Source organism: Doryrhamphus excisus, chromosome 20 (genome assembly GCF_030265055.1).
Source record: "Doryrhamphus excisus isolate RoL2022-K1 chromosome 20, RoL_Dexc_1.0, whole genome shotgun sequence".
In the NCBI taxonomy this organism is placed as follows: Eukaryota; Metazoa; Chordata; class Actinopteri; order Syngnathiformes; family Syngnathidae; genus Doryrhamphus; species Doryrhamphus excisus.
In genome coordinates, this window is record NC_080485.1 from 985,198 (window position 1) to 1,011,297 (window position 26,100).

General features: G+C 43.9%; 2 protein-coding genes across 4 annotated transcripts in view; one reads left to right on the forward strand and one right to left on the reverse strand.

The window, feature by feature from the left end:
• Nucleotides 1-504: 504 nt before the first annotated feature.
• Nucleotides 505-9,747, reverse strand: LOC131107789 (annexin A11-like). 3 transcript variants are annotated; one of them, XM_058058097.1, is made up of 16 exons: nt 9,433-9,747; nt 7,584-7,738; nt 5,749-6,063; nt 5,326-5,408; nt 4,034-4,393; nt 3,850-3,937; nt 3,649-3,743; nt 3,243-3,356; nt 2,883-2,973; nt 2,696-2,775; nt 2,559-2,615; nt 2,396-2,489; nt 2,068-2,163; nt 1,408-1,466; nt 1,223-1,345; nt 505-1,145 (listed from the first exon to the last, which is right to left on the reverse strand). In XM_058058097.1, the coding sequence occupies exons 3-16, from the start codon at nt 6,059-6,061 to the stop codon at nt 1,086-1,088; spliced, it is 1,713 nt and encodes a 570-aa protein (XP_057914080.1). In that variant the 5' UTR covers nt 6,062-6,063; nt 7,584-7,738; nt 9,433-9,747; the 3' UTR covers nt 505-1,085. The 3 variants fall into 3 exon arrangements, with proteins under 3 accessions (XP_057914080.1, XP_057914079.1, XP_057914081.1); XM_058058096.1 differs by lacking the exon at nt 9,433-9,747 and having other exon boundaries at nt 7,584-7,861; XM_058058098.1 differs by lacking the exon at nt 9,433-9,747 and having other exon boundaries at nt 4,034-4,246; nt 7,584-7,858.
• LOC131107790 (zinc finger CCHC domain-containing protein 24-like) overlaps nt 9,606-26,100 on the forward strand; it is a 32,493-nt gene continuing 15,998 nt past the window's right edge. Inside the window, exons 1-2 of the mRNA XM_058058099.1 lie at nt 9,606-10,099; nt 15,805-16,005. Of these exons, the coding sequence (XP_057914082.1) occupies nt 9,860-10,099; nt 15,805-16,005 (441 nt within the window). The 5' untranslated portion in view covers nt 9,606-9,859. The remainder of the gene's footprint in view (nt 10,100-15,804; nt 16,006-26,100) is intronic.

Consider the following 26,100-nt stretch of genomic DNA (forward strand, 5'->3'; position numbering starts at 1 on the left):
AGTACCAGTCGTCATAGAGATGTGTTTCCGGCAACACTAGCTGGGACCGGAAGTTAGCATTTTCAAAAAACGAGCCGGATAACCATCACGAAATTGAAGGCCAACTGACCTTCAGATATGGTCCACCAAAACCTGAATATGATTTATTGGATAAAGCGGTACCCTACTGGGGCCGTCCCTCCTTTAATCAAACAGGCCGCTAGCTAATTCATGGGAAGAAGTCATTTATTTATTATTGCTTAGCTTTAGTATAATTAAAATCATAGACTTACTATATTCTACAATAGGCGGTCTTGCTTAAAAATACACACATTTGGTTGTATAAAAATTGACATGGCTCCCTCGGAAATACATTTCAAATAGTATTCCATATAGCTGTCGGGTCTGGAAGCGATACTGCAATAAATTAGGGATTTGTGTCTATATGTAAATGTGATCCATATGTTGCCTATGTGTTGAAATCCTGTGAGCGTATCTTTAATGTGAACCACAAAGCAGGAAGTGTTCAGGTCTCAGAGATTTATTTTCCAAGACTGGCGAAGTTATCCAATTCCCAAACAGAACATTGGAATATGACGAGATAAGGATTTTTGCTAAATTGAATACATTTCAGTGGACCTGGCACGACGATGCTAACATGGACATTTAAAGTAGATCACATGGCGTGGTGTGTAGTGGCACTAGACATTTGAACATTATTATTATCATCATGAAACTATTTCTAGATGCGGCAGATATGCAATATCTGATCATACAGGTACAGCTGCTGTCATATTTTAAAAAATATAAAGCTTTTTCTCAAATGTAATTGAACTCTCTTTATATATGTATATATATATGTATTTAAAGTGTACTCAGTAATATTCATGTAAGGCTTGTAAAAAATAGAAAAGCTTGGTGTGCATTGCAGCAAACAGCATGTGGCGCTATGAAGTTACAAGGTGGTAAACTCTGCATGGCTGGCATGCAGCTGGTGCATATACATATATGTGTATATATATAAATGTATATATATATATATATATATATAGTGCATATGCAATGTAAAGCCAATTGCTATGGAAGCCACGTGTCATGTGATTGTTTCAGTCACTCCCACCGCACAGCTTCAGTAGGAGCTTCTTGTAGTCTCCTGAGGTGTCGCCCTGTGCGGAGATGGAAATAAACAATACGCATACGCAATGCCGGTTTCTTCGTGTGCAGTAATAAGATTGGTACTTACAGAGATGTGCGTGTACAGCGACTTGCCGTAGTTTCTCACATACTCCTGGCGGATGTCCAGCATGTCCACCTCCGAGCGGGACACCATGATTCGGATGAGAGTGGTGTCTTTGGTACCAGCTCCCTAAACACACACGCACACACATTATGAAGTATTCCACACACACGTCCATGCTAGCGTCTCACCTTCATGGCTTTGTAAAGTCTCTCAGCAAAATAGGCAGGCGTGTTCTTGATACACTTCACTGCAACACAGAACACATGTCACGTCCAAGTAGTCATAGTTTTAGTTATCTACATGGGAATAATGGAAGTCCCTTTTAAATCATATTGGGACAAGGGAAAGCTGGGAAAAAAAACTACACACATGCAACACGCACACAAGCAAATATATAGTTGATGATAGATGTGCAGTGGTGTGTAAGGTGTGGCCCGGGGGCCATTTGTGTCGCACTCTAAAAATACAACTCATGAAGAAAACTAAAATAAATAACCCACACAATAGCTGCTGCAAAAGGGAAAAATCTAAATTCATTTCCTTCAAGCCAAAAACTCTGCTTATGTATACATGGAGATTTTTATACCTCATGCATACATTAAAAACAGGAAAGAGGCACGCTAAACACGGCAGTAGACACATCATCACAATGACAACTCAATGGAATGAAATCAAACATCTAAAAGGAAGTTACGGTACCAGAACTCTGATGGTGGCAAAAAAGACAAAACACCAGAACGTTAATCATTGTGACAATATTTCCCAGGTGAATGTTGCGTCCAAACATGGATGTTAGGCGATCGTGGTGCTCTGGGTGCGGTGCCTTGCTCGTGTGTTTTTGAACTTACCCACGGCCAACATGCCGTTCTCCAGGTCTCCTGACATCTCCCTGCCGATGCTCTTCTCAATATCCCTGCCACACATCTTCTGGTACTCAAGAAAAACTGCAAACATGCACACATTCCACAAATCACTCACCCTGCACCGCAACACATCGAGTACAAAGATGAAACATTCATAAAAAATATATTTTTGTCTTCTCTGAGCATTCTCCAACGTTTAACTTCTGTCTGTCAAATGAACATTTTTAATCAGACACACCGCTTGGCAGACATAACGAGCGACTACGTATTCTTCCTAGTAACCACCAAACACTGCAACATGAGGAACATCTACCCGTCCTGAGATGAGGTTTGCTCCTGGCGCATAAGATGGCATTAAATTTGGACTCGTCCGTTCCCAGCTTGTTCTCCCCAGCAGCGTAGAGAGCCTGCGTGGAGAAAGGTAATTGATGATGAAGAACCACGTGGATTAGGAGTCAGGGTGAAGTCGATGTTACCTGAGCATCTTGTTTAGCCAGCGAAAGGTCGACATTTTGTCTTTCGTCACGGTTGCCCTACCGGGAGGAAGAAGGTGGCATGCCTCATGGTAAATCCAAAGAAACATGAGGACAGTACAGTCGGTAGTTATTAGAACCTGAGCTAGAGAGATGAGGAGTCTACGGAAGTGTCCTGACGTGTCGCTGCTGATGGCATCTTCCATAGACTTCTTGTATTCTGGAACGGGAGGATGGGTAAAAACATCCAAACACTCACACTGTGGGCTCTTGTTATCAAACGACAATCCCTTACAATTAGGCAGCCATGGCATGCTAGCATCTTACCTGTTTTGTAAATACGGCTTATTTCCTTGATTTCGGCGTTGGAGCGAGACGACAGGATCTCTATCAGACATGCTTCATCGGTTCCAGCACCCTGCAAGGAAAGGGGGACAATGATGAATGAATGATTCCAGTCTGTGGAGTGGAATTAGTTGGAGGATAATCCTGTCTTGATGCTACTGAAGCTAAATGGAGTGCACTACTGGCTGCAACCAGCAGAGGCGCCATTGCTTCATTGGTGTTGATGGCTTCAGATATTCCATTTATAAAGAAGAAACCCTACTTTGTGGAAATTCACCTATCCCAGTCGATTCTGGAAGCAATGAGCTGCCATAAACAAGGGATGACAGTAGGCGGGTTTACCTTGATGGCACAATGGATCTCAGAGGCGTCAAACTCAGCGGGGCTCTTCAACGTGGCCATGACCAGCTTCCTGAAGTCGCCAGACAGCTCTGAATGTAGATCCTTAATCAGATCCTGAAAATGGAAAGATGCTTGGAGTAAATGAAATCCGCCACAAATTAGTCCAGCTAAGAAAACCAGGCTATAACAAGCACTGGAGGCATTCTGCACCCCTCTTTCCATTTAGCCGGCACCACCTGTTGCGTGCCCGTCAATGCACACCAAGCTAGGAATGAATCTATATTGGACAACGCGGTCTCAAACAGCAAGACTATTTAAGAAGCGTAGATTCTCCCGTAATAGAAACAGGCATTGGCTGCCACACAAGCGACAGAAAGTTAAGAATAAGCACAGACGGAATGCTTACCTTCCCGTAGGAGGTTTTGTAGGCACGGAGCAAAGGTACGCGCTGCTTGTTGGAGCGACTCCCCAGCAGATCGATGATGGCCTGCTCATCAGTACCTTCACACAGGAGGAAACCGTCCATAATACTCCCCAAACCTCACCATTCACAACTATTAACACGTTTAGCCAAAGCAGCGTGAAAGACTGATTAGGCGTAGCTCACCAAAGCCCTTCATGGCCTTCCTCAGGACCTCCACATCTTTCAGAGGATCCGCTCCAGGAAAGTCCTTGATTGTCCCCCTGAATCCTTTCTGAGGTAACAAGTCCATCAAAGAGTTCTGCTTCAATTCTAAGGTTCAAATGCACATTCAAAAAATCCCAAGAGTTGTTCGTGTGGAGGTCCTTACACTGATGGGCGCGGCAATCGGCATGGATCCGCCTCCATAGGCTGGCATGGACGGATTTGGCGAGGGAACCTTGGGGTACCCTGGCATAGGTGCTGGTGCTCCCCCGTAGCCGGGCATTGTGGGGTTGGGAGATGGTGCACGGGGGTAACCGGGCATAGGCTGGCCTGGGTAGCCCATCCCTGGACCTTGGGGCGGGGGCATGGTTCCTCCTGGCTGTGGGTACAGGCCATATGACTGTTGGTTAGGGTATGGGGCACCGTACCCGCCTGGATGGTAGGCAGGTGGGTACCCCCCTGGGATGTAGGGGTACACGGACGGGTTTGGAGAAAAACACCCTAAGCCGTGGCACATCTGGTTGGCCTGTAATTTGGAAAGATTGGCATGCCATGATACAGGAAATGTTACCTCAATGCAAGCCACACCTACTGGGTCCTGTTCTTACGATGCCCAAGCATATTTGCTACAAAGTTCATTCACGGGAGCATCCAAACAAAGTGTGGCCGTGCTGCGCGGTGAAATGGGAATTGCGACGTCACACGACAACACGACAAAGAAGAAAAAAGGATCAGCAAAGAGAGCGCACTAAGACAGGGGTGTCCAAACGTTTTCTAGCGAGGGTCATGACGTGAAAAATGAAAGGATGTAACTTTGCCATTTTGGTATGGGTGGAAAAAAGACTATTATTAGTATCAACTTTTTTCCTACTTTGTCAACTTGTACATTTTCTTCTCGTAATTATGACTTCATTGCCAGAATAATTTGACTTTATTCTTGTAAAATGGAAAATTTTACTTTATTCATTGTTTTCTTTGTTTCAGTGCATTTTTCTTTAAAATGTCAACTTCATGCTACTATAATGACATTTTTCTTGGTAATACTACATTATTCTTGTGAAGTTACAATTATTTTTCTGATTACAACATTTTCCCCATAATATTTTGACTTGATTCATGTATAATGACTGTTGATTTTTCCATTTTTTTATTGATTATTTTTTGTATTTATTTCTAGAATGGGCTGCAGGTCTTTAGACTTTGGACACCCCTGCACTAAGAGTTGCACAGGAGGGCCAAGCTGTAGAGGCTTGGATGATAATGGCTTGTATGATGTTCTTAAACCATGCAAGAAGGCTGGAAGGGTAAGCTGACGACAACAGGAACACATTTAGGATGCAGACTTACCATGGAGAGCAAGGGCCAACTATTCCAGTAACGGCTGCAACAATCTCATCATACACAATTGCAGGTACCAGTGAAGCTTTTCTTTTTTTTTTATTAATAGATTCAACCTACCATGCCAGCGTTGTATCCCGGGTTGGTGAGGTTGTCCATACCTATGGAGGGATATCCGCCAGTAGGCCCACCTCCCCAGCCGCCTGCGACACAAAAGTACTCATTTGTTGCTCCCAATAATGCTGAGGATTGTACTTGCTGGGAAATGGAATTAGAGCGTATGAGTCAAGCTATGAATGGAGGAATGACTGGAACATTCCAACTGGTTAACAGTTGGAGAAGAGAGGTGAAAGAGGGATGAACCCAGAATGGGAGCACTGTGGAAGTTAAAGAGTGAAGGACTCCTGTAGGACGTGTCTCTCCTAGCAACGACACTGGAGGATTGTTTGTTTAGGGAGGGGTGGAGGGGATGCTCTCCAAGCTACATTTAGAGGAGCCACGTTTTCCTACAAAATGGCGTCACTAGTTAATAATGTGCCTTACCTGTTGGCGGTGCCGGTGGGTAGCCTCCAGCCTGGGGTGGGTAGCCTCCAGCCTGAGGTGGGTAGCCTCCAGCCTGAGGTGGGTAGCCCCCAGCCTGGGGTGGGTAGCCCCCTGCCTGGGGTGGGTAGCCCCCTGCCTGGGGTGGGTAGCCCCCTGCCTGGGGTGGATAACCCCCTGCCTGAGGGGGGTATCCTGCTCCTGCCTGAGGGGGGTAGGCACCAGGTTGAGGTGGGTAGCCCCCTGCTTGGGGTGGGTAAGAACCAGGTTGCGGGGGGTAACCGCCGGCCTGAGGAGGGTACCCGGGGTAGCTCATGTCTATGAAAAGAAAACAAAAGAGAAGGGTAGTCAAGAGGTGCCTGAAGGTCGCGTCCACTCCAGCTGAGCGGCTATTTCCAAGCCAGTTATTATCCTTTTTCATGCGTCCTCGCCATTTCAGTTTCACCATTTCAGCATAAAATGTTGGTACTAACGTGTGTTGCCAGCTATTTAGACAACATGTTTGTATGTAGTCGTTTTCAGTGGATAGTAAATCTATACTGCAATACAAGATAATAATAATACACTACTAAGTATATTCAAGTTTTACTTCTGTAGTATTGTTCCTTGAGACAATATGCTTTTATGACAAGGTCCAGGTCAACGCTTGTATATAAACTGTTACTACCTAAGGTGGTGTCACGAGACACAATATTACTTCCTGTAGCAAGCCTTGTTTGAGCAGCCATGACTACTGAGTCAACAAAAGGACAGACGTTATTTCAACACCACATCATAGCATCATAGCTATTCAAATGGCGGCCTTTATTGTGTTCGTTTCACTCAGTTGTCTTTAAAAATAGCACAGTCCTCTGTCATATGAAGGATCTTTGACTAGATTATTCGCCGTGCATCCTTAAAAACAGCGACGTATTGCATCAATAGATTTAAGTATTTTGCATTTAATTAGTGGATATTTCATTCACTAACACAAAAAGCACACACTCTATGCTGGTAAAATTACCGTAAAATGTAAAAAAAAAAATCAAAATGGAAAAAACTGAATAAATTATTATTATTGCAGTAAGTCAGGGTGCTCCTGCTTAATAGATGATCTTTGACTAGTATTTTGTAGTAAGTCAGGGTGCTCCTGCTTAATAGATGATCTTTGACTAGTATTTTGTAGTAAGTCAGGGTGCTCCTGCTTAATAGATGATCTTTGACTAGTATTTTGTAGTAAGTCAGGGTGCTCCTGCTTAACCCTTGATGTTATAAAACATGGTTAGAAAACCTTGATACTGATAAAGGCTCTTTGATTAATATTTTTGCTGTAGGTCTTTGAGGCTTTCATTTTTCTAATTATATTATTATTCTATATTAATATTACTGTTGTAGTAATATTACCATTTGAAGGTATGGCAAAGTCTTGCATTGGTATTACGTGCATAGTAAGAATAGTTTTAAGTGTTTTTTGGTGCAGTACATAGTAACATAGTAGTGATTAGCTAATAAGGCTAGGTATGTTAGCTAACTTAACGGCACGCCTCGGCACGCCTGCGCCGCGGACTAATACAAATCACTTGTAATTTTCTTAATGACAACCTAAACACATTCAAATGATGACAATTTGGCAGGAAGAGGGCATGAAAAGTTCCGAGGGGAACAGAATTGTTATACGTGCATGTTTTAGGCCGAGCTAAAGATAAAACATGCAGTGACGCTGGCCGAGTCAGCGAGGGAAAAGTGTAACATTACACCGCCGAACGACTCACAAAAATAGTCCCTCCGAATCCAAACTTATCTGTGAATGTTAGTGAAGCCACTGTCCCAAAAAATATATCCTGGAATCGAGTACTTACTTTTGGCCTGTTCGCTCTCTCTTCCTGGTGCAGTTGCTGGTATTTGTGCTTGTCAACGTTTCAGCCTGCTGCGGCTGGAGTGGGTGGGGGCACTTGAGACAGTTTCCACCTTGAAGAGGCCCGCCCATCCACGGATGTGTCACTGTCACGCCGCCCTGTTACGTAACATGACAACGTCACAAAAGCGAACATATTTTCCACTCACGGCGCGGATACGCAAAGTATAGTGGACATATGTAAAACATGAACTCATGTTCCACCACGACATGTGACCACGTGAGGTGTGTTTCCTGTAAGTTAAGTAGCACCGCCCGGATAAGATAACCCTATTGTTTAAAACGAATCAACAAATTCAACCACACTAGTTTGTTTCTTACTAAAACATGTGTTTGTATGTTTTAAAATGTCAGAAATGTCACATTTCGCTTGGAAATAAATGGAGACCTGTTTTTTTGTGTGTAATATTACAGTTTTCTCATAATGTGATGCATCATTGTGTTACATGGAAATACGCCACCAGGGGGAGCCCTTTTGATGGCTTGTAGGCTGGTTTAGTAGGTGGTATACACAAAAGTATATACAATGGAATGATTTATTATTTAGTTCCTCAAACTGACTAATATATAATTCATCTTTATTTGAATATAAAAGTTTCTCCGGTGATACTATTAATACAATTCCTTGCACCCCCCCTTCTGCTTGAAAAAAGTACAATTGTGTTTTGCCTACAGTTTAGTATAGTGGCACGAGTGCTGCCAGCATCGGCAAACAAAACAAAACACAAATAAATAGGTTACCAGGTAATGTTGAATGTTATGCTAATACATATAACACACATAGTCCAGATAGGTTTATTTAATTGTGTCCAAGTATTAGAGGTGTTCTACATTAGTCCATGTTTTAGAGATATTTTGGTCATTTAGCCCTAGAGCCAAATTTGACATCAGTTAGTCAAAATATACAAGTTTTATGTCATTTAGTCCAAGTATTTTCTAAAATTTAGTACAAATGTTAGCCAAATTTTATGACCATTTTAGCCAAATCTGACATTTTGTAGTCCAAGTATTAGCCAGATTTGATCTAGTTTAGTCCAAGTATTAGCCAAATTTGGTCTTGTTTAGTCAAAGTATTTGCTAAATTTGGTCTAGTTAAGTCCAAGTATTCGCTACATTTGATCTTGTTTAGTCCAAATATTAGCCAAATTTGATCTAGTTTAGTCCAAGTATTAGCCAAATGTGACGTTCTTTAGTCCAACTATTAGCCACATTTGACATCTTTAGTCCAAGTATTAGCGAAGTATTAGCCACATTTGACATATTTAGTCCAAGTATTAGCCAAGTATTAGCCACATTTGACATCTTTAGTCCAAGTATTAGCCACATTTGACATCTTTAGTCCAAGTATTAGCCAAGTATTAGCCACATTTGACATATTTAGTCCAAGTATTAGCCACATTTGACATCTTTAGTCCAAGTATTAGCCAAGTATTAGCCACATTTGACATCTTTAGTCCAAGTATTAGCCAAGTATTAGCCACATTTGACAACTTTAGTCCAAGTATTAGCCACATTTGACATATTTAGTCCAAGTATTAGCCACATTTGACATCTTTAGTCCAAGTATTAGCCACATTTGACATCTTTAGTCCAAGTATTAGCCACATTTGACATCTTTAGTCCAAGTATTAGTAAAACGTGACGTTCTTTAGTCCAACTATTAGCCAAGTACTAGCCAAATAACAAAGATGCCATATCGCCCCTAAATGTATTTGTCTATTATCACGTCGCTTTGACAATACAAGGTGGCTACAGAGACAGAGTCCAGAATTAAACAACAACACAGCACTTACTGCGATGAAAAAACAAACCAACGTCTTAAACGTCTCAGGGGGTGCTGTGTTAATTTCCAGGTGAAGGCGAACCAACCATTTGCCGCAAAAGCACACGTGATGAATATTAATGAGCCGAGGCTGCTGATTGGTCGACGTCCTCGGCGACTCCCCGCCGTCCTCATCGAATATTCAAAGCATCTCCCCGAGTCCTGCCGCAATAAAGGCAGATAGCGGACCATGGGGAGCAAGGGGGGAACTTTTCGATGCTGACATGTTAGGCTATGACTTTTGACTAACACTTCACTGGGGCCAGGCTCCGGGTGTGAAGGGGGCTCTTTTTCGGGAACGCGCACACGACAAAAAGGGAGACGTCGACTTCTCGAACAAGACGAGACTGAAAGTATCAGCGGCGGAAAAGTGGACTTGAGCCTTTTTTACGTTGAAGATGAGCTTATTGTCTGCCATCGACGCTAGCGCCTCCGTGTACCAGCCCGCGCAGCTCCTCAACTGGGTCTACCTCTCCTTGCAAGACCCCCACCACCAGACCAGCGCCTTTGACGCCTTCAGACCCGAACCCAACTCTTCCCACCCGGATCTCAACTACAGCAAGAGTCCCGCCTCGGCCGACGTGAGCTCGTCCCTCAACTCCAACTATCTCAACTTCTTTCAGCTGCAACGGAACGAGGTGACACTTTGTGTGTAAACACCATCTTTCTGAGTCGGAGTTGGACTTGTGTTGCCGCATGCCTGGGGGGGGGGATATGGGGGGGGGCATGGGCTATTCTGGTTAGGATACACCCGCTGTGGTCTCTTCCGTGGAGCATGACTTCAGCCTCCCTTATGGGGGTCTTATGGGGGTGTGCGAGGAGGTTTTAGCAATTAGGATTCCTGTAATTATTCGGTCATTGTGAAGTGTACATGCAGGGGCGAATAACCGGATAAGTGAATCGAACATTCTGACTGCTTTTATAGCAAATGTTCATTGGGATGCATGTGCTTGGTTACTGTAGCGTGGAAGTGTGAGTGACAAGACATTAGAAACGCAGACCGCAAGTACACTATAGACTTTTAAAAGGGCACATTAGGGAACGCGGGCCAGGCATTGACCCTCTTGTGCAAACACAAAACCCCAGCCTTGTTTGCATATTTACTATTTTTGAACCTCTGTGTAATTTTAGGGGACAAACACGCTGGGGGCAAACCTGATACTACAAACCATGCACACTGCTAAAGGCATCGCTGCCTGCCACCTCAACCTCTGGCATTATGAGCCCAAATCTATCCTGTGTGTGTGCATCAGTGTTGTCCAAAGTCTGGCCCCGGGGCCCATTTGCGACCATCGTTTTATTGTTAAATTTTGGATCGCCCCACGGAATATTCATTATGACCAGCGTGGAAACATTAACAAGGAGGATGGGGGTCACACAAGAAGAAAAGAAATATAAGTTTATGAGATGACAATGAGAGAAAAGTTGGAATGTGGAATATTATACCAGTACAAATAAAATTATGATTTAACATCCATTTTCTACCACTTATCCTCACGAGGGTGGCGGGGGTGCTGGAGCCTAGCCCAGATGTCTTTAGGCGAGAGGCGGGGTACACCCTGGACTGGTGGCCAGCCAATCACAGGGCACATATAGACAAACAACCATTCACACTCACATTCATACCTATGGACAATTTGGAGTGGCCAATGAAGCTAACATGTTTTTGGAATGGGGGGGGCAGAGTACCCGATGCATGGGGAGAACATGTTTTTGTATTGATCTAATTTAACGGTTTAGCATTTGTTTAACTATTATTCAACTATTTTTGAACATCTGATAACAAAGGTTAATAATATCAAAGTATTAGATACGTTTTATGCCCTTTAGACCACATATTAGACCAGTTTTACATAATTTTTGTCCAAGTCTTACACTTGCCATTTGCCTTTTAATCCAAGTATTAGAGCAGTTTCATGACATTTAGACCAAATATTAGACCAGCTTGTCATTTACTTGAAGTATTAGACAAGTTTTCCATCATTCAAACCTAGCATTAGACCAGTTTTGTTATTTTTTTCACATTATTTTGTCCAGGTATTATATACGTTCCATGTCATTTCGAACAAGTATTAGACCAGCTTGTCATTTGGTCCAAGCATATAGACATGTTGTGTGTCCTTTAGACCAAGTATTAGACCAGCTTGTCATTTAGCCCAAGTATTAGCCAAGTTTTATGTTATTTAGACTAAAGATTAGACCAGCTTGTCATTTGGTCCAAGTATATAGACAAGTTATGTGTCCTTTAGACCAAGTATTAGACCAGCTTGTCATTTAGCCCAAGTATTAGCCAAGTTTTATGTTATTTAGACTAAAGATTAGACCAGCTTGTCATTTGATCCAAGTATTAGACACGTTTTATGTCATTTAGATCAAGTATTAGACCAGTTTCACTTAGTTTTGTCCAAGCATTATATACATTTGATGTCATTTCAAACAAGCATTAGACCATCTTAAGGTTTAGTCCAAGTATTAGGCAATTAGAGCAGGTATTAGACCAGTTTGTCATTTAGTCCAAATATCAGACAAGGTTTGTGATTTAGACCACATATTAGACCAGTTTCACTTTATTTTGTCCAAGTCTTACATAGCTTTGATGTAAATGGCAACATTTAGTCCAAGTCTTCGACAACTTTTGTCATTTCAAGAAGTTTGAGACCAGTTTGATGTTCTTTGGTCTGAACCAGGATGCATGCATTACACAAGTTTGACTCCATGTTGTCCAAACATGAGCCAGCAGACGTGCCAGCATTCCTTCTTGTGGCCATGACTATAGACGTCACTTAAACAGCAACAGTCCTCTGAAGCATGGGCGTGTGCACACGATACGTTACATGCAATTGTGTCATGCAATCCAATCCGCATGAGAGTTAACGTGTTTGAGAGCGAGCGAGCATGCGGGCTGGAAACAGTTTAGGGGCACCGGGGGGATTTTGCAACTTTCTAAACGCCAAGTCAAATAAACCACTGCTGAGAGATTTTGTGAAGAGATGAGTAATGCCGTTGTTGTTGCAAGGCCGGGATCACTCAGGACCCGAAAGCGCATAAGTCGGAACCTGTGTTGTCGTTAAGCTCCATCTCATCACCAATTAGAAAGGAATCAATCGTTCAACTCGCCCGTGTTTTTCTTTCCAGGCTACATTAACCCTAACCTATGGCGGTTTCCTTTGTAACTTCCTGGAGTTTTATGCTAACTCAGGTCGCCCTGGAGGCTTAAAAACAACACCGTGATTGCCCCCCCGGTGTGTGACCCCCACCATCCTAAATTTGGGCCAAACAAATGCTCACTTCACGTTTGTTGCCGCTATTGGCTGACATACGCATGAATACTGACTCATGTAATAAAGAGATGAACAATATCACCCCACCTTTAGCAGATGTGAGTGAAGTCACAAAGAATCAAGCCCCTTGTTTATAAAAGTAGCTCTACAACAACCACACTAAGTCAGTACACAAACAAGTGTGTGTGTGTGTGTGTGTGTGTGTGTGTGTGTGTGGTAAGGCCTAACAGAGTACTACCCAAGGCCCAAAGGCACGGCAGATGGAAAACCTGAGAACGGACAGCAGCGCGATGCTTGATTTACGATGACAACATGTAATAAATGAACATGGTCTCAAAGCTGGAGCTGGTTAGAGAGTCCGCGGCAAACAGCCTGCAGGTATAAAGATTTGGCGCAGGGACGCCGCCGGGTTGCCAAGTTTTAGGTTTCTGTGCAATGCAACATTAAATACAAGATTATTTCCCAGACGCCGGGGATGGATCCCACCAAAAAATGCTTGAGCCTCCGTGATGAGGATGGATTTCTTATCTGTGGATCCCATCAACCTCACTCACTGGGGCTTTGGCTTTAAAGTACTCTTGCAAGTATTTGTCATTACTGCAGTTAAAGGATTAACTCATGTAACGACAGGTGGTTCGCCTTTTCTGAGAAATAGGATTCCGTAAGACCAAGTCCGACTGCAGTATCAGTTTTATGTCATTTTGTCAAGTGTCATTGAGTCTACAAGTCATAGGTCAGTTAGTCCAGGTCTTGCCATTGAGTCTAAGTATTGGACAGTTTTAGGTTATTTAGTGCAGGTGTACCAGGTTTAGATTCCATTGTACATCATTTTGTCCACATCTCAGTCCGAAGCACTTTGGGTCAATTTTCAAGGGAGACATATGGTCCAAGTCTCAAACAGTAGCCTTGCCATTTTGTCCAAGTATTGGACGAGTTTTACGTCATTTTGTCTCAACAAGGACGCTTTGCATTTAGTACATCATTCAGTCCAAGTCTCAAACAGGATGCTTGTCATTTAGTCCAAGTACGAGATGAGTTTTGTCATTTCATTCAAATATTAGATACGTTTAATGTCATTTTGTTCACATCACATTTAGTCCTAAGTCTTAAACTTGTCTCGCTATAATTCGGCTAAATGAACAACCGCCTGAAACCAAGACAACTCAATGGGGGCGAAGACTTCCTGATTCTTTTCTTCCTTTCTTAAATGACTTACGACTTACTGGATCCAAAGTACGTGAATCTTGACATAAGACGTGCTTGGGACTTGGACCAAATGGCTCAAGACTTGCTTCAGACTTGGACTTCGCCATTGAATTGACCGTAACTGGACTGTTTGGGATGTCTCAGAAGAAAGAAGAAAACAGGTGAAACAAATTCCGAGAATGAAGATTTGGATGAAACCATTCGGGACCTTACCTCACCTTACATTGGAATCGCCCGTCTTGAGTCTCGAACCTAATAGGACAATGAAAAGTAAGGCCAATGATTAGTCAGGTGTGTGACCTTAGTAAAGTATCAAGGTCGGGAACAAAGCACCTGCAGCATTCGGCAGTCATACGAGGTAAGAGGACACATTAGTGAAGTCTGGATCAAATTCTTTGTTCTTTGTGGGTCAGAAGTTAAGAAGCAACAAGAGGCAACCGGAGGACAAACGACAAAGAGTGAGGCTCACATGATCCAAAAGTCTTTGAGACGAGAGGAAGCGAAGGGAAGTGGAGCTCCGCGGGCGTCATATTAACATTCACATCGCATTTCCAGCGTTGCAGCTGGGTTTGCCGCTTTGCTGCATTGTGGCGACGCGACGCTCACCAGCGCTTGTTTACCGGCTGGCAGCGCACGGTGACGTTGCTGATGTTCCGCAGGCTGGCCAAAGGGAACATGCGTTCCATCTTGTTTACAATGAGTCATCCTCTGTAAAGTCCGTGTCCTTTCTTCGCAGACCAGCTTAGTACTTTTCCAGCTCATGAGCACAGCTGGGCCTCTCGCCAGATGTTCTGAATTTAATGAGAAGAAAAGATCTGGAGGCTTTGTGTGTTTTTTTTGCTTTTGTCCAGCTGAAATTGGAGAGAAGACATACAAAGGAAATTGCTGATTAAAGGCAGAATCTTAAAACGTGCAAAGGAGAAATGCATTTTTGTATGTGATGTGGTACGTACTGCAATCACGTATGCATCGACGAGGCACCGCGGATGTTAAGGCTTGTGTAACATCTCATGACGTCAGGCTTTTCTTTGGGGCGTTTCACACTCGGCTGTCCCAAACAACTTAGGGTGCTTTCAGGCTAGAACCCTCCAATCTGTTTTCACTGAAACTGTAGATCACTTTAACCCTGGCTAAGTCGGACCTACTCAATTGGTGTCTAGTGATCTAAACTGGAGGCAGTGACGAGCCTCAACTCGCTTCAGAAATGGCGAACCCTCACAAACTGGGATTTACGATATAAGTGACTTCACGTGACGTTCTACAGCCCATGTCATGTCTTTAAGGGACATCGTTATTCTGGCTGATCGGACAACAAACTGCAGATAAAATAAGAAGGTGAGCCGGACAATATTCTGCACACTCGATGGAACATTTTCAGGTCAAAACGGTGAAATATCGTTTCAACCGTTTATTCACACGGGGTGCCCTGAAATGGTATTTTTTGGAAAATGGCTTCCAGAGTCGTAGTAGTAGTAGTAGCCGTGTAGACAAGCTAACTACTACTGTCCAAAAATGATGACATCATGTGACCAGAAGTGACATGCAGACAAGTCAACGTATGGGAATACTTGGGAATCACCCAGTCCACATTCTCCAGATAAATTGTTGACTCCCAGAAGTAATTCCACTTTGTGGTCAGTCTAAATAAAGTTGATCCTCGTTTACAGCAGTGAATTGGTTCCACACCCAACTGTGCTAAATTAATTTCTTAATCCATGTAGGATTCCATGTAAATAAATGGGATCTTTTTGTTGATAAAGCGTAGAAAATGTGTTTACGACTTTCCAGATACGGTTTTTAACGCTATCTATAAGATCTATAAGATGCTAACCTCATCCATCTGTCTGGTTCCGCAGGCCTTAAACAACAACCTCTATAAGAATGTATCGCCCTATGGCTCCCTCAATAACATCGTGGACGGACTCAACTCCCTGACGGACCACTTCTCAGACCTTTCCCTGTCATCGGAACCAAGAAAGCCCAACAAGAGACCGCCGCCCAATTACCTGTGCCACCTGTGCTTCAACAAGGGTCATTACATCAAAGACTGCCCTCAGGTAGGACGCCCTGCGGTCACGTGACCAGCAGACAGACGACGTGTCTTCTTCCTGTTGTTTGCTTGAATTATCTTTTGAATTGGCTTCATATGAATGTTGATCTCTGGCTCGCTCTCTCCATCCCCGTCTCTGCTGTGACCTACTTGTAAAACAGGCCGGCCTCTGTCTCGGCAAGTCATGTGCGCAAAGCATTGGTGTAAGCATTGGTGGACTTGTGCGCTCGCCTGCCTCTTAACTGCCGTGGCGTTCATCTCGCCTCTCGGGATGAACCGCCGTTAGCATCGCAATAAACAAGTCAGGCTAGTTCAAGGGTCAAGTTGTGTATCCTTGTGTTGACTCATCATTTAACGCTTATGAAACTGAAACAGCTGGCGATTCTGCGTCAGACAAATTGACTTTTTTTAGCGCGTTTGACATTTCCTTCGTGATTCACTCGGTTTTTGTGCGGGCTGTTGGCCCGAGCTGTTGGCATGACGCCAAACAGGACTTAGGATCAACATTCATCTATGAAATATTGTAATATGATCGTTAATTATCCAAACATTTATCTAAATAATAAGAAGATCTCTGTGTGGAGTTTGCATGATGGTAACGGTAATGGTAATGGTAATGGTAATGGTTTAATTTCATTTGAACATGCATCAGATTCCAATTGAGTTCATCCCATAATCAGTTCCCAGTTCCACATGTCCAAAAGGAGTAGGAAGAAGCAAAGCTTATTAAATCCTACCCCTCCATCTGGTACTTTTACAATCACTAACTGTTACATTTGTTCACTTCCTGCTTTCCATAATACAGTTTAAGTTTTTTTTTTTTTTTTTTAAATAATGTACCTCGTACCCATGTTCTCCCCGTGCACGCGTGGGTTTTCTCCGGGTACTTCGGTTTCCTCCCACATCCCAAAAACATTTTTCCAAATTGTCCATAGGTATGAATGTGGGTGGGAATGCTTGTTTGTCTATATGTGCCCTGTGATTGGCGGGCAACCAGTCCAGGGTGGACGCTGCCTCTAGCTCCAAGACAGCTGGGATAGGCTCCAGCACCCCCATGACCCTGGTGAGGATAAGCGGTACAGAAAATGAATGAATGAAGAATAAGAAATCAAGAAAATTCAATTAGTCGTCCCTTTAAGTAACAAGCATAAGCATAGAAACCTGCAATGATACAACTAGAACTATACCGGAACTTCAACTAGAACTATACTGCTACTATTAGCAACTGTCATGACACAGTTTGCGTCGAGTGAGTGCAGCATTTCTGCTTTATTGGTTGCACAACAAATCAATTTAACTTTAATTTAATTTAAATTTAACCTTACCACCTTCTAAGTATGTTTTTTAACATTATTGGAGCCCTCTAGACATGAACTAACACCCCTACAGTCACCTTTACACTCCTATTATAATAAGAGAAAATATGTCAGACATAATATAGACATGTTAGCGTTGTTGTTCTTTTATTACTTCCTGTTCTATGCAGTGTGACTGTTTTCCTGTAAATTTACGACTTTATTCTGATAATTTTATGACTTTATTCTTGAGCTCTCAGATGATTTCATTTTTTTCAATGTGGCTATGTCGTACGATTCCCTGGACTAATAAGCAGAAAATGTATTTTTCGGTCGCACACCTGCTTGCATCATTATCTCCCTTTTGCTTCCTCATTCCCCCGCCTGGGTGAGGTGAAGGAAGGCGCTGTATTTCTTTTGCATGGAACAATAACGAGGAGCAGATGTGAGATTAAAATGCTTTGACTGGCTTTATGACATATGATGGCTGGTCTCAGGAGGTCCCTAAAAGACCTGTGCGCTGATGAAATATCTTGCTGGACCGAGCCAACCGGTCCGATGTTTGGGAATTAGATCATTTGTCGACCATTCTTAACGGCGGTCTGAGCGGGACAATGTCGTGCAACATTCACCTGTGTTTTGCTTACGGGCCTTGCTTAATCAAAAGACCGGGATAGCATTTATTGGGTTATTGGAGCAAGTGCTCACACTGTGATAAACATGTGTTGTCGTTTCCATGGCTCTATCGAGCCAGATGCCAAACCGCATTGACTCCTCTTCAAACCAGGCATTAAAATGATGCTCCAAGTAAGCCCCGAACAGAATCCTTGGACTCGATCTTGCAAAAGATGTCAACATTCCGGGGTCAAACAAAAAAAAAAAATCAAGACTCCTTCTGGTTTTTGTTTCAGCCCTTGTAAAACTGCCAGCAGTAATTCAAAATGCTGCAAAAGCCTCCAAAAGCCCTCGGCACCTCCACACTTCATCAGCGTAGCGCTTATTTAACGCTCTCTCTGGCCCCTTCCGTACTTTCCAAGGGTGCTATATCACTTATGCTATTACCCCATCACCTGGTGAAGGAGAGTTCACCTCGGTTCCCCCGATAACACACACGATGATGGCAGATCCCTCACGAAACGCTTGGACTTGGATTTGACCCATATGGAATGGGACCCCAACTTGTTGTCATTAGGATGTCATTCCGTACAAGTGCCTGACCCAGGAAGGAAATCTTCTGACTAAACACTTTAGTTATGAGTCTGTTCCAAAGACTGTATTGAGAACCGAATTGTCCGAAAAACCGAATCACTTCTATGGCCCTGTGATTTCCAATCTTGGAATTAGCCAATAAAGACGGAATCTAATCTGTTCAAATGGAATCTGGTGGAAGTGTTTTCCCAGCGGACCACTCAATTGTGGCGGAATCTCATCACAAGCAGTCCCCGAATTTAAGCTAGCATGGCTAGCTTAGTTTAGCAAAGTATGCTAGTGTGGCTGTGATGAGTATATTTTCACCGTGTTGTGTGGGATTCTCCATTCCCCGGAATGATATGCGGGCAAAGGGACTAGCTTGTTAGGCACAATGTTTGGCCGGGTGATTTCCCAAACGTGGAGAAAAACAAACACACATTTTGGGGCATCATTTTCTGTGAAAACCAAATCCTACAAAAACCGAGGTACCAATGTACCTTTGTTGTATTGTTTTATCCAGATAGGCCGCCGCCATGTTGGTTTTACTTCATTTACATCCATCCATCCATCCATCTAGCCATCTTCTTTGGCTTATCCGTGTTGGATAAGCCAAAGCCTAAGCATGGAAGCTCATACTTCCCTCTCTCCGGGTACTTCATAAAGCTCGGAAGGATCCCGAGGGAAGGATCCCAAGGTCTTCTTGTCCTGGGTCTTCCCTGAGACCTCTACTAACGCAAGCTTCTGTACCTCCTTTGAAGTTGCCTGGCAATATAGGGGAAGTTTTGAGCTAGTTTAGTGTATTCTTGGCCAATATTGCATCATAAGTACTGCATTGGGGGTTCCATATTTCCATTAAAGAGTTCAGACCTCTAACCTATTTCTGCATGAGTTGAATTCCCGGGCTATGCTAATGGCCGAGCCTTGAGGAGGAGTGGAGACAATCAGTTGAGTGAAAGCCCACCAGGCTGGCAGCCCGGCGCTCCCTCGCCGTGGCGACAGAGGTGTTATGTAAACCCTCTTTTATTCGGAAAATGAGGTCGCTCCCCCAGTTATGAGCAGAATGCCCCCCTCGCTGCCGCTGCCACGCCTTGGCTTGCGTCCAAGATGTCTTCCATTTGCGCTCATGATTTGCTTCAAGTGGCTGCGCTAAGCCCTGCTGACAGCCCCCGCGCTGATTTGGAAAATGAATAGATGCTTATATGTCATACGTGGGGGGGGGGGGGGGGGGGGGGGGGGGGGGGGGGGTATTTACCACCTTATTCAATGCTTTGCAATGACGCAAATTCAGATAAATGTTGTTGTGGGGGGGCTGCAGTTCATCTCCAGAGATGATGCTAACTCTTTTAGTCGCTAAATGTTAGCATGTTTTTTCCCAACACTCACCTACGGTCCAAAGTGTTCGCTTGTTGAATGAGGATTTTTCATCTTTTGGCTGCTTGTGTCTGGCTAGAAAGGCAAGAGTATTTCATCAAAAGGGGTATCAAACCAGCGCTAGCTTCTACGGGGCTACGATACTTTAGCAGAAAGCTAAAACAGCTCAAATACTTTATTAAAGAACTTCTTAAGGCTAAAATGCTAATATACTAAAGATAGCTTGTTCATGGCTAAACCATAGCTAACCTAGATTGGCTAAAATACGTCAATAGATATTTTCTTCAGGCTAAAATACTTCTAAAAGACTTCAATAAATAGCTATTTTAGACTAAACTATTTTGATAGATAATTTCTCCAGGCTAAAATACTTAGAAAGATTCTTCATGGCTAAAATAATTTAGCTTCTTTGGGTTAAAATACTACATAGCTTCTTCATGGCTAAATGACTTGATAGAAAGCTAAAATACGTTGTACCAAAATACTTTGACAGCATCCAGATATTATCTTCAGGCTAAATGACTTGGCTGGACAGATTGAAATACTAGCTAGCATCCAGATAGCATCTTCAGGCTAAGCTAGGTAGAGCTTGGCTTAAAAAGACGACTACAATGTAATCATGCTGCTGCAAGCTCCTTAAGGCATTTTTATTCCAAATGTGTCTTGGACGTCATGTACGTATCCTAGAATAAAACAAAACCAAAATGGTTCTATTAATTACAGCTTAATGTTGAATAGTCTCGTACGAAGTGGAGCTAGCAGCCAAGCTAGCAGTCTGAATGTCTCGTTTGGTGTCGCTAAGGAGTTCCACTTTTGTGCTTCAGATGTCATTAAGTTTTCTCTTCTGAATGAGATCAAATTAAAATACATTAACGATGAACGATTAAAGCATAAACGATGGGGGGCATGAAAAATAAAAAAAGACTAAAAAGCATCACAGTGAAAGTGTATTGATCCAAAAACAGCATTGGGGGATCAAACTCCTTCATCTGCGATGAGGTCAGGCTTGGGTGGAATGTGAGTATTTCTGAAGGAAGTTATTGACGACACTTCCTTCAGTCTGGATGTTGTGATTGAGTCCATGCGCCAAGGACCGGGACACCTCAAGTGGTGATAAAGTCCGCAGTCTTGTGGCAAATGGGGGCCATTATCTCCCTCCCTGGGGCCAGATGTCAAGTGATGCCCTTCACACCAGAGGAACATCACACTTCAGTCATTTGTTGCCCAAATGTGTGTTTTTTCCTTCAATGGTGGCAATCAGCATAATGGCATCCCATCATGGCAGACGTTTAAATCTTCCAGTGTTTGCATTTGATAGTCTCCTTTAACTAGCGTGTTGGTCCTGCTGGGATAATAGCGCAATACTGTTTTATTGTCTGTTGTTTGTTCCGACTAAGGCTGTAGGTGGTAAAAGGGTAAAATGGGGTCGTTTGTTAAATACATATTGCCAGTTTCTTATTTGTCTCTGATTGTGTCTTCTGGGTTGAAAACAAGCAGCCTTTTAGTGGAAACAGCCATTTTTTACTTGGACTTTGATCAGAATTATCCTGTGCGTCTTTGACTGCATGCTATTTATCCCCAGCAAGGCTGGCAGGGACAAGTTGACCTACTTTTGGGGCGAATCATCCTTAAATGTACTCGTTTGTAAGTGAAGATGTCAGGATTTCTGCTTGCAAAGACCACAAAAGTATAAGGATATCAAAAGAAGCCTATATTTATACGGCATTGTGTTCGATTTCCCTAGTTGCTATGGTGAAAACGACATTATGATCGGGAATGCTAGGTTTAATTTGGTCGGAATGCTCAATCAGTGTCCATCTCATGAGTAACTGACTTGGTTTGACAGGAATTCTTGTAAGATGTAAGCTAGCACGCACTTGGAAGTCCATTGTTGCAGGATCCATAGCATAATTTCATAGTCAACAATAGCAACATCAAACTACAGTAAACCTCGGATATATCGGATTCAATTGTTCCCACTGGTTTTGTCCGATATAAGCGAAATCCGTTATATGCGTATACCGGAAAATGTCCGTTTTACGCATATCTCGGATTTATATCCGGTATATGCGTAAATGGGATTTTATCCGTTATAAAAAGGCACTTCCTTGACTATGTTTCCAATGTACCTGGACGCGCAGGCAACACTGCAAACGCTGCAAATGACGTCGTATAGCGGCCTGTCACGATTCGGTGAATCGGAGCGCCACGATGCGGCCATCCGATATATGCCAGGGAAATTTCATGGAAATGCATTGGAACGGGACTGGAGATTTTGTCCGAAATAGGCGAAATCCGTTATAAAAAATCTGATATATGCAATGAATTTTTATTGGAAATGCATTACAGAAAAATTGGTTCTTTTTTATCTGTCCGTTGTGAGCGAATTTCCGATATATCCGAGTCCGATATATCCCAGGTTTACTGTAGCATCAAATCTAGTGGAATGCTGCCGCATGCTACTTTCTGCGTGTATTTTGATATGATCATGATAACTGATTTCCAATCTTATGGCCAACTGCAGATCAGCCATTTCTAATCAATCAACTACCATTGCTGTGTGATATTCAAGTAATGGATACGTGTCATCAACAAACAAAACTACTCATCTCCCATTATCGAAATAATATTTACATTATGCCTTCTGCTCTAGTTTTTATTAGTGTTGCATGTATTTTAACAATGTGCTGCAAATGACCCTTGGGCCGCACTTTGGACACCCAGGGTGTCAACTGTTATCCACCCCAATGTCTCTGATCGGCTGTTTAGCGCTGCGAGCGAATGATGCTAACCAATGAGCGAAGAGGAGTGTTTTTGTAGCTGGAACTAATGGTCCGCCAGTCGATGGAAGGTGTTGGTGATGGTGGGCTGAACAAGTCATACACTACAGGTCGACCAATCACAGCTTTCGCGTTAGCGGTTTGCGTTGCGGCAGCTGGAGGATGTTTTTGTTGGGGTACCTCACGCTTGAAGAGACACTGAAGTCAAAACTAAAAGCTGTTAAGTGCAACAAAACACAAATCCGCCATATTCAAGGGTCAGAATATTGGCATTGGATCCAACGACACGGCCCAGATCAGTAACTTTTGAAAAACATCGAAACTATCGCAGGAAAATACTTTGTTGACATACGAGTGTTGCAGTAATCATACTGTCTTACCAGTAAATATGGAGTACATAGCATGTACGCTATCAATTCTTCTGCTGTTCCGAGTCCTGTTTTAGTTGTTTCAACAGAAATGTGCACATCCATGTATATTCTGAAGACCGAGGTGTTTTGAGGGTCCCAAACGCCATTGTCACGTAAAGAAAACGTAGCAAAAAGGTCCCATGTGTCTTCACAGCACAACAAACCCAAGCCGTCGCCTGCTGTTGTTTTGGAAAGGTGATGGAAATAGCTTTCCAAAGTTATGCCAGCACCGCTCTGTCAAAAGTTGAGCAGATTATGTGGTGTTAACGCCCCAGACAATAGCTGCCCCCCCCGCCCCCCCGTGGAGGAACCTCCATCAGTTGATTGGCTTGTGTAATCGTTATTTCATCAACTTCTGCGACACCCTCCCGGAGTGGAATTATTTACATTGTAGTTCAGCAGCTGTTTTCTCTCGCCTTGTCTCGTACGGCCCCGCCCTCCTTGGCTTTGCCAGCGCGGTCGATAAACACTCTTTCAACACGCCTGTCATGAGCGAGAGCTTCGCATTTTACAGCCGTGATCTCTCCCGGCCTCTCGGACACTTCTGCATGGCTGCAGTTATTTGATTTGCCGTGGCGGGCAGCTGGGATGTTTCGCCCTGCCGTCACGGCACGGCGTACGATTGATTCGCACACAAACAGGGAGGGAACGCTCTGAAGGCCCGAGACCAGTCAGGAGACAAGGAGCCAAGGAAAGCAGTGTGAGGACGCTTCCCATGAAAGGAAATCAAAGCCTAAGAATGATAAGGAGGGAAAAAGTGTGGTTTCCTGCCAGCTGGTTTGTGTTCTGGACAGAAATCCCATTCTTCCGCACGGTTTTTGCTGAGACAACAATCGCACCACTTCCTGTTTTGATAACCGTGACACTCAACCCCACCTCTGTGAGACGTCCCCTCCCCGGGCTGGCAACCATAGGTATGCACACTAAGGCCCCGTCCACACGGGAATGGTCCTGGGATTTATTTATTTTTTTTTTTAGGTGGGTTCATTCATTCATTTTCTACCGCTTTTTCCTCACAAGGATCGCAGGGGTGCTGGAGCCTATCCCAGCTGTCTTCGGGCGAGAGGCGGGGTCCACCCTGGACTGGTGGCCAGCCAATCACAGGGCACATATAGACAAACAACCATTCACACTCACATTCATACCTATGGACAATTTGGAGTCACAAAGGTGATTAATCATGATTAGTTAATTTAAAAACTGTGATTAATCAGATGAAATTTTACATCTTTTGACAGCCCAATTAACCTAGCATGTTTTTGGAATGTGGGAGGAAACCGGAGTACCCGGAGAAAACCCACGCATGCACGGGGAGAACGTGCAAACTCCACACAGAGATGGCAGAGGGTGGAATTGAACCCTGGTCTCCTAGCTGTGTGGTCTGCGTGCTAACCACTCATCCACCGTGCCGCCTTTTTGGGTGGGTGAAAAAGAAAATTGCGTCCACACTGTACTGGATGACGCCGCCCCCCCGCTACGTGTGGCGGCGTGCGTCCTCCGCCTTCCACGGTTCCTCCTGACTTACGATGAAGTGAATTAGTCATTAAGAAAAATGTCGGCCTGTGGATCTCATCGGTGTCCGTGTTGCTCACGTGCGAAGCCCAGAGATTCTGTCCTGGCGTGATGCGAATCCCAATGACGGACATAGGGAGACACTGTGAAGCCGCCGTCGCTGGCACCCGATTCTGGATGTTGGTGTCAAGGAACGAGGGAGTGACACTGCGGGCTTTGTGCTGCGCCTGAATGGGCACCTTAGGGAGAGGCCGCGCTTCTCAATGGCCGCCATTGGGCTAAGCCGTAGCGCCGGGAATGGAGGCTGGTAATTAAGGCGAGGCATTGTGCGTCTGCAGGATCTGCTAGACGGGGGAGAGGTCAGGAAGGCAGGCCTCGCATTGTTGCCCCAGCGGGGGCCTCGCTGAAACTCGGGGGTGCGTACATGTTTCCTCTATGGGGGAAAAATAACGACCACAACAAAGCGCTAAGGCTGTCCTTAGAGAGTGTGTTCATCCGTACGGTATGCCAACATACAAACTGTACAACCTCTTGTGCGGTAACCTTGTTTTTCCTGGTCTTGAAGTGTCTTGAAGTACTTCTCTGGCAGCCTACCCGGGAACGCCAGCCTCCACGAGGAATCGGGGCTGTGCTAACCATAGCTTAGAGAACTGTTGTGGTCAGAATGTGAAGCCGCGAGGGTGTGAGCGCTCACCAGAGGTAAGCCCGAATCAGCCTTTACAACGTGCCTCCAGGACGTGACGTGCTCGGCTGTGTTTATTTGCACCGCCTCGCTTCACGGAGATTACAATAACAGCGGGAAGAAATGTGCTGAGAGGAGAAACGCGCCATTAATCAGATATGCACTTTAGATGATGTTATATGAAGATGCAGATCAGATTAGGGTTCGGGTGAGGAACGCTGAAAGCCAACAAGACAAGTTGATAGACTTCATGTTCTCTTTGCTGATGGCTCGGGATAATCCTTATCGCTCCACATTGTGTCAACATGGGATATGCTTTACATCGGCTGCACGAAGAATAAGGATGTGGAGATTAAGTGTTCCTCCCTTACATCAGAGTTTGTGGCCCGAGGTTGTTTTTTTTATTGGCTCACAGCACATTCTAAAAATATAACAACTAAAACGAAAAGCCCCATTTTGTGAGTATAAAGTCAAAATATTACAAGAAAAAAGTCACAATTTTCCACTTTTCTGGCCAATAAATGTAGTTAAAATGTTCTACTCTGGTGTTAAACCATGCCAAAGTTTCAGATCATGAAGTTTACGCATTTGGAAGTCAGCCCTGAAAGAAGTTTGGGATGGCTCAAAACGCTCGGTTTCAAAAGGTGTGGTAAAACCGTTCCTTTGTGACATCACAGAGGGGCATACTTCCTTATATGGGCGTGGCTGTAGGTAGATAAGTTCTCTGCCCTCCCCAAACTCTGCTCCTGTGTTTACTTGCTAGCAATGGCTTGTACGGGAGTTCCTGATTCCCTACCAGCGAAAGACATGCATCCAGTCTCTACTACCGGATCGGATTCAGGATCCAACACATACGGCTGG